A 9,423-nucleotide genomic window follows, 5' to 3' on the forward strand; every position below is an offset into this window, starting at 1 on the left:
TTTTGTTCAGGCGATACCCGAACTTTTCGGAAAGGAGCGCAAAATAAAAAAAAAATCAGATAACTTATCATGATTCGTTGTGAATTATATACTAAGATTGGGGCATGTGTTTAAGTATATTTAGTACAATACTTACGCTTAGTACCTGCTCTTTTATTATTTTTCATTCTTGAGAGATCTGAAAGAGTTAGTGCCTGACAGGAAATATCGTATTTAAAGGACACCAAGAACAAATTTTAGGGAATTTTATTACTGACCCCTTTTTACCTTCCTTTCGAGACGGGAAACATAGCTTAGACCTCCTCGGTTGTCTCATTTTTATTGGCTCTTTGCAAGTTGAGAGAGAGTTAGAACGGAACCAATACTGTAGCAAAAGGAGGGAAAACTATTCTCGAGGGAAGGAGCAAAACCAAACATACTTTTACGTATTTTTATATGATTTTTGTCAACAAAAATTGTAATTTAAAAAATTTGCTTTGCTGAATTCAACATTTTTCGAAGCCAGTGAGCTCATACTTCTCTCTGCGCACGATCTTCAGGATGCCGCAATGCTGAGAAAAGATTCTGCTCCATGTTAATAACTGAAGAGTATTGAAACTGCAATGAAAGACTGTTTCCTTAAGTTTCTACTCTTCGGCCCTTCACTAATATTTTCAGAGGCAATCCCTCTTTGATTCCGTACCGTATTTCAGCCTCTTTGGGAAAAAACAGACTAGTCATGCATTTATTTATATTTTAAGTTATCTGTGTAAGCTAAATCTATGATTGAAAAATACATTTATGTACTTAATAAAATTTGCTGTCCTTGTTGTTATTGAAAACTACTAACCCTGGCTCAAATACAGCTCTTCTCTCTACCCATACTTATCTCGTTTCATTATGAGGTATTTTTTGCACGCTCAATCTTTGCTGCCGCCGTAGAAAATGCCATTGAATATCTTCCTCACAAAAATAAAAACTTTTAAATAAATTGATAGTATAAATAAACGAATAATAATTGAGTAATGTAAAATCTTGAAAGTTGTAACAAGACAGATAGAGAAAGAAGAGGAAACCAATAGTACAAAAGGTGAACTCAGAGACAGAGCTTCAGTCCATTACAGATGCAACACGATTTTTCGTTTGACTTATCTCAGTATTATAGTGTCTAGTTTTATTCTAGCGGGCAAAAGCAAAAGAAAAGTAAGAGCCATCGTAGTGTAAACCACGGAGATTACGACGACAAACTATGATTTTGGGCACTTAAGTACTTACATGTCTATTTCATTTTCCTACTTATCCGCACTTTCCAAGTACGCCCCCAAGAGGCTTTTCATGTACACGAAAGAACTGACAATAAAGTCCATAAGTATTTTATCGAAACGATGGTCAAACTTGGAAACCAGCATTTAGATTGCGAGGTTTCTAAAATTTCCCCTATGTTTTATTCGTTTGAAGGAAAATGAGCCAACTGCATCGCTCGAAATTTTCGCATAATATTCCTCAGAGAGAAAAGAATAATCACGGTGAATTTTAAGAAATCGCATTCGAAAGTTTCCTCATCAAATAGTATGCATAACGGACAGTCTTCGACGACTCAATCTTCGTCACCGAGATGCATGATCTCGGAATTTAGCCTGCTCTAAACACATCCAACAAAACGTAAAAAAGGCCGGCGTAAACTCAGAGATACAGCACACTTTCATTTAAATTCCATACCTTCTGGAGACGTTCATGAATGAGGATTAAATAATGTCTGTAACTTTTTTGACATAGTTGTCACTGAATATAGCCAATGTCATGAAAAAATTCCAATTAATCAAAGAAATGATGATTTGGGAGCAAGCTGCCTGGCAATTGGATTGCATTTGCAAAAAGGAACCAAGAGCATTCCATTGTTGCTAAGATTGTGCAACTTACATTCCTTGCAATAAAATTACTGAAACCTTGCAAAAAGTTAAATCTACTATGGTAATTTTCGTATTAAATTTACAGTTTATTGGGAACAAAAATAAACATTTTTTAGATGATCAGTTTATATTTGCAAGTAAAAAAAGTTGCACAATCTTAGCGCCACTGGAATATTCGCGTGGTTCCTTTTTGCAAAATGCAATCCAATTGTCATTTCCATCAAGTATTTGACTATTCGTCGGGAATTTTTCTGAAGACCAGTGAGAAAAAATAGATTATTCAAAATTAACTCTCATCCTGTACATATTAAGGGGTGCCTTACTTACCTAGATTTGTTCAGTCGATACAGTAATAAGTGTAAATGTTACATAGTGTGACCATCAAACGCCTTAAACCGATGTGAGATCGCAAAGTAACTCGTTATTTGGCAGTAACCTCTGATAAACTATGGGTACTGATAAACTACTAAATTCTCCGCACTTTTTCATCAGTAATCATTAAAGCCTTTCATCAAGATAAATGATCTGCTCCAAATTTGCCGTCCTGCTCAAAAATTCGTTCTCAATTTTAGCGGCAAACGGGAGACGTTCCCGCTATTTCAAAAAATACCGCTAAATTTTAAAAAGAGGGATGCGTATGAAAGCATTTGATTGGTCAAACGCAGCGATGCTCAATGCCGAATTCTGATTGGTCCGGGTACAGCATCTTGATCAGCATAACCTAGCGGCGACTAAAGGAACTATTTATCATAACCTCCTTTTTCGGTAAATCGTTTTTTCTGCATTCGTTTTTCCGTCTCTCTTTCGTTTTTTAGAAGAGTTTTTACTAATTTTCTCGCTGTTTTCCATCTCCAAGAAATATTTTGAATATTTCGTGATTCTTGCTGACTATCGGTGTAAGTAAAATTTGAGTCTAGCAAATCATGTAGCCTCTTGAAGTCGTCATTCTCAAAGTCCACAAGTTGTTTACAATCCTGTGATAAAAGGTTTTGGTGGTTTTATCTCTGAAAACTTTCACAGAGGAAGTCGGTGTTTTGAATGCAGCCTCCATTTACCCCACCACATCTGGAGTTCTCTCTGAATTTGGTCAATTAGCGCACTAATCAGTTCCTGAGGCAAGCTTGTGTTTCAGTGTCTTCACTTTCGCAACTCCAGGTACCTACATTTATTATCACAAGTGTGAAGAATTATAATACCAACACCTTCTGCACAATTTCTTTTTTAAACACTGTGATTTAATGTGTAACAAACGAAAACCTGACCTCTACCTCTACACTTCTACGCTACCACCCGAACGCCCATGCATGCTCACTGGCGACAGTCGCTAACCTCTTGTCAAGCGAGAGGTCAACCCATAAAATAATTCAGAATCTTATTTATTATATCTGATCAAGTTAATTTAAGAGCTTGTAAATTTCATGAATTTGTAGCACAAGTTTCTTGTATTTATCACTTAGTACCAGCAGAATTTAGTATCTGCTGCTGGCTGATTTTTGCTTCGAGTCTGAAATCCTGAGGAGAGAATACTTTTAGTCGTATTTTTGTAACCTGTTTATCAAGAATAAGGCTTTAAAGTTCAGTCCGATTCACAACCAAACAAGATGAGACTCAAGGGTAGGGTTTCTCTCTCTGCATGTAAGCGGCTGCGTTACCTCCAGTTAGTAGCCATGAAGGATTAGGTAATTGAGGGCAGTAATGATGAGAGGAGCCATGAAACAAATATAATACAGGCTTCCGTACATGATAGTCAAGAGGAAGTAACTACTACGTTAAGTGTGATGCAAGTTCCACCAGCTGATCTACTTGCGCTCATACTTATAGCACAATTGGGTTTACGATTTCTGTTTTGATGACATCACCATAGTTTGAAGTTCGACATGAAACTATGTCAAGAGAATTGTGCTCATTTTCAGCTGAAAATAGGTGTAGTTGAGGTTTAGGCTGGCAATTTTTTATAATTTGGAGTATTTCAGCATTTTAAGGTGTGTGTCTTAGTGTTAGTAAGTGAAAGAACTAATAGAGCTGATATTTTGGAGGAAATCTCATCTTAATGTTCTACGTGAGAGAATAGAAGTATGTATGTAAGTTGCCTAAAGTATCACTTACAATACATCTGAATTTGATTCAATTACAGTCTTAAGAAATGCCTTTGAGTAACACAAAATGCTTGTAACTCACTATTGCTCATTCTTTCACGCCATTCCATCTATTAGTGGAAACCGTAAATATTCTCGTTTCCTTATGACAAAGTCAACATTTCTAGACCTAGTATACCCACTATTTTATTTGCTTGCGTCAACTAACAATTTTATAAATCTTATTGTGCCAGAAACATGAGTACGGGTGAAGCGCAACCAATGAAAGAGGACAGTGAGGAGGAGGTGGATCGTGATTCGCCTGACACCGATCAATCAACCCAGTCAGCCGACTCCAGCGATGATGGCTTCGAATCCGATGATAGTTCAGGTACTCAAATTTGTTTTGATGACTCACAATTTTTACTTGGGAACTGGTATCTTCAAAGCACTTAAATCCAATTTTGCTGCTTCAATAAGTTTTTGCCTTTTTTGCTGATTGTTAATTGTTGTTTTAAATTTAAAGCAGGGTTGCGGAAACTTCTCGAACATGTGAACATGATTGCAAGGGCTGCTCTTGAGAGACAATGGGATGGCCAGCTTGCAATAGCGTGAAGTTGTGTGTTTTTTTAATAATTACTATGAAATGTTAATTTTTTGCAAAGTAGGTAGAAGCGATTTTGGAACGAAGAAAACAATTGGGAAATATTTGGAAAATAAGGGTTTTTAAAGTAGAAAGGCCAGCAAGGAATTGGGAAAGCTAAGAACTCTGGACATTCCTGATTTGAAGTTTTTACTTTGCAGTTCTTAAAATTTTTCCTGCGGATAAAATCACAAGATAAGATAATATGTAAAACTCATGCGGTAGTATTTAGCCTACTGAAGAATCGTTAATTTTATCAACTAAAAAAATTCTGAAATTCTTACCTCTTCGTCTAGTGGAATGAAAAGTAATTTTTGCGAATGCCGTTATTTTTGACTCAACAAACTTCTTTCTATTTGCATTCTTGACATGCTCCAGAGCAAAGATATATACCTGGGAAAATTTTACTCATTTCTTCTCTTAACACTTTTTTCAGAAATGGACAATGAGGAGAATGAAAAGCGGAGAATCGAATGCTTAGAAAATATTGCTGATATTGAACGACAGTTCACCGGACTGAGAGAACAGTAAGTGCAAATTTTGTTTTAATTTATTTTACTTTCTTTTTTATTATTTTCCATACAATTTTGCGGTTTGCGGGATCACTGATAGTTTTAATGGTATTGTAATTTACCCCTGAAAGGAATTATTAGTATTTTTTCTCTTTTAACACCTACTTTTTTTGAAGAAAAATAAAGTAAGAGAGAAGAAAAATAATCATGTATTGCCTGCAATGCTTAAATGATATCAGGCATCATAGGCATGTTCACTATTATGAGAGTTTGAATTTTTCATTCCATGGGGTAGACTACCTGTCAGTAAAAATTTTATCAGTGAAAGGAGATCCTTTCAATTTTTTATTTTCTCTGTAACTCACTGCCCTTTGAACATCATGAAATAGGATTAACGCTAATGCATTCAAAGAATTAAACAAATGAGAATCTCTGTAAGCCTTAAATTTTTGACTGCATATTAACAGTTCCAAATTCAAATAAAATGCTGGTGCAAGGTTTGGGCGGAAAAGTAGTTCAGAATCTCTAAATAAAATTTGCCTATGAGGTACATAAATTTGCTCATAACTGTCTTATTTTCTATTGCAGATTATACAGGGAGCGATTGAATCAAGTTGAGTACAAATTGAGTGAAGTTAAAATGGGCTGTGCCGTCGAGTATCTAGAGCCATTGGCAGAACTAGAAGAGAACTGTCGGATAAAAACAGAAGTTGCTGCTGTATTGAAACAATTTAGGATAAACAATATCTGCAATCAGTTTGAAGCTGAAGAGCTAGCTGCTAAACAAAATTTAGATGTAAGTGTCCTCCTTCAATGTTCTTTTTTCATTAAATAATTGTTCACCCTTTCAGTTTAACTCTACCGACCTGGAGTAAATGAAGCTTTGCACACAATTTTAAAGTTTCCAATAAATAGAGAAACAAAATCATTTTAAATTGTTTTGTTGTAATAACTTCATGGTTACTAAATTGAGAACCACGAACCACTAGCTGAGGTGCAAATTTGAGTAATATGACTTATGTCTTATCAAAATTTCATGTAGAAATTCATCTGTGCAACAAAAATTATTGAAAAGTACCCCTAATGAAGATAATAACATTTATTCGTGTGTAAATTCCAACTGTCCACTCATGAAAAACAAAAACAATAATATATTTGAGTTTAATCACTCACTGGAGGTTTACGCAACAGTCTCTGCAGTATGAAAATTTGTGCTTTAGCTTACAATCAGCTGTTGTGCGTTGTCTACACTTTGAACAACACAGGGCTGAGTAGGAACACTGCTCGTTTAAAAAGTCAGCCAAAACCATGGTAGAGAATATTTTGATTCTTGTTAAATCTGATTTTTTCTGGTAAGTAGGAAATTCAAGTTTTTCATAACAAGTGCCTAAACAAAAACGTTCATGTCTTGGTCAGGGGGTAATTTCTATAATTTTTGGTGTGTGCATTGTGTAACATGTGAAGTTTTGAAGAGGATTCAATTATCAGGAAGCTTATTCATATGTACATTATTTAGCTGTTCATTGGATTAAAATCTGGAAGGAGGCAGAAAATGTCTCAACTGCAGACACAACCCTTAGCACTTGAATTACAGTTTTATGATGCATTTCATGGTTTTAACTTGTTCTTACTTGATTTCAGAGTGAAAGAACGCTACTCTGGGATTCAATAAAAGAAGAACTAGAAGAGAAAATAAGGCATCTAGAGGAGGACAGGAACAACGTAGACATAAGTTCCGACCTATGGCTAGTAGAACACAGTCTACTACGCGGGAACAAGTCAAAACGTGGTGCGGCTGCAAAACAGATCTCCAACAAACCGTACGCGGACATGGTATCGCGGCGCAAACCTGTGACCGTCACTGGCCCCTACATTGTTTATATGCTGCATGATAATGACATAATTGAAGACTGGACCATCATCAAGAAAGCTTTATCGGTCAACAAACGGAAAGAAAGCAAATATTACTAGATAAATGGTTAATCATTAGTTAAGGAAAAGTTATTCTACAGCGGGAATATGTGTCTGTCAATAATTTCTCAGGTGGTCCTCTATAAGTTTTATCTTCAAAGCTTCTAGGACTGCAACTTGTTGTAGAAACATTTTTGTCCTCCGTTTGCAGTAGTATTTTACGCTAAAGTATTAAAGTCGTCAGTGCATCGGCTCCATTTGAAAAAAAAGTTTTGGTCAATGCAATGAACATAGTCAAGACCTACAGGATTTTAGATTCTTTTCAGCTTAAGAATGTTGATTTTCTCCGCAAGAATCTTAACATTTTTAACAGAGTAGATGTAAGCTTTTTATCATCTAAAGTAAGCATACCAAAGATAATGGGCATGAATTAGTTCTCTTGATTCGTGGAAAAAGTAATTTAATATTCTTTAATGTGTACCTAAAATCCTAGCATTAAGGAATTTATCCTAGCTGTCATCATCTTCTCATGACTTAGCTGGCTCTTCCTTTCTTAAGGCAGTTCGATGTGGAACTTCTTTTTTCTTGTCCTCGTTTTTAGGAGTCGGCAACAAACCCTGCCCATCAATACTGATGAGTGATTTTTTAACAATGAATTTAAATATTTTTTTTTTAAATTATGCTCCCAGAAGGTTTTAAATTAATCATAAGAAGAGGAAACCATTTAATTAACTTTTTGTTTCCACTCATGTTCACCAAGGGTATTTTTTACTAGCTCAGTTTTTTATATTTTTATGGATTAAATGTAGAGAACGTGATTTATTTTCTTAATTAAGTTTCAATTAACGATGTTAAGATTTTTCAGTTGATATCAGTGTCTGCTCTCCGGTTTTGTGAGCCAAAAATATTGAAAATAAAGTAGTTATTAAAAAAGTTTTGAAATTTTTTTGTCTCCTTTGATTTTAAATCATTTACTCTTGTATTATTGCTCAGTGAATTTTACATTTTTCAATTTTAAGTGTAAGTTGAGGCAAGGAAAAAGAAAAAAATTTCAAAACTTTACCTTGATTGCATTTTACATCAGCAAGCAATAAGTAATTCAAAAAATTAAGGAATGTTCAAATGAAAACTATGAACCCAAACTTCATTTCAAAAAGCCAATCAATTCAAGTATCGTATTAATATTATGTCGACGGACGCACATAAGTAATGAAAAACTTGTTTCTGCTCCAGTAGGTGCACCAATAAATCATAATTTTTACAAATGAGTGGCTTAATATTATGAACGAAGTCTGAACCTATGCATTTCCTCACTTTCATTAATAATGAGACTAGCTTTGTTGATTTCGATTTAAAAGCTTAAACCCCTGCTCATTTACACATCTTTTAAGAGTTGTCTAAGAACCAGAATATTCGCTTCTTTTTAATAGAATGAGAGAATTCTCTACAAATGTGGTCCGTGTTCAAAGAGTTCCGAAGTATTGACTATGTGTTTCTAGATGATAATTTTTTTTATCTACCTTGCATGAAAATAAACTTGCTCCAATTTTTCAAAATGATATGCACAAAAGAAATAACGGAATAAAGGTGTCATCATTTTTAGAAGTTGCCTCTAAAGATGTGCTGAACATTTGTCGCTATCCAACATCGGGTTTTTTATTTTTTCGCAATGGTTATTCTGGTTATCAAGTTCTCCAAACTCTGGACATGGCTGTAATGCTTCGAAAGAGAGAGAGAGAGAGAGGGGGGGGGGCACAGAGGAGCACCTCATATAATTCATTAAGTATAATTTGGTTCTGGTGTTTCGTCAGTTATTTTAATTTTTTTGCTTATCTAATTTTGGTACTCAAAATTGCTAGATGGTAATTTAATTATATGCTCTTTATTGGCAAAAGATTGGATTAAATCATTCACAGTATCTGCTCTCTGATGAAAGTGAGAGTTTTCAATTGAAAACTAAAACTTCATGCTGCCATGTTTCAGGGTCATTTTTCTTTTGGATGGATGAAAACGAAACATAGGGCTCTTGAATTAAGGTGTCATAGCCTAATTTAACTTTTAAGGATATAGTCACTTTTTATAGATAGAAGAGCTAAAGAGAGGATTAAAAACATCTAAACTCTTGAGTACCTGCAAGGAAAATTGCTTTGTGGGAAACATTACTATATTGCACCGAATGTAAATTGAAGGTTCATTGACACCTTAAAAGCTTCAAATAAAATTGATTCAAGCACATACAATTATTTTATTATCATCACCGTTCAATTGTCTTCTGCATTTTAGGTGGTAAAATACCCTCATGTAGAGAATCAATCAATCTCATCCTTTATCAGATTGATTATTGTTGCTGTCTTGTTGTTATCATATGAAAGAGTTTGATTTCATGATAGGAT

At 34.8% G+C, this 9,423-nt stretch overlaps 1 protein-coding gene across 1 annotated transcript; it reads left to right on the forward strand.

The window, feature by feature from the left end:
- The first annotated feature begins 2,635 nt into the window (after nt 1-2,635).
- Brms1 (breast cancer metastasis-suppressor 1-like protein) lies at nt 2,636-7,385 on the forward strand. The gene is made up of 5 exons (XM_072298473.1): nt 2,636-3,044; nt 4,219-4,355; nt 5,044-5,134; nt 5,708-5,915; nt 6,761-7,385. The coding sequence occupies exons 2-5, from the start codon at nt 4,223-4,225 to the stop codon at nt 7,088-7,090; spliced, it is 762 nt and encodes a 253-aa protein (XP_072154574.1). The 5' UTR covers nt 2,636-3,044; nt 4,219-4,222; the 3' UTR covers nt 7,091-7,385.
- The last annotated feature ends 2,038 nt before the right edge of the window (nt 7,386-9,423 follow it).

The sequence above is a fragment of the Bemisia tabaci genome, chromosome 3 (assembly GCF_918797505.1).
Source record: "Bemisia tabaci chromosome 3, PGI_BMITA_v3".
Classification (NCBI taxonomy): domain Eukaryota; kingdom Metazoa; phylum Arthropoda; class Insecta; order Hemiptera; family Aleyrodidae; genus Bemisia; species Bemisia tabaci.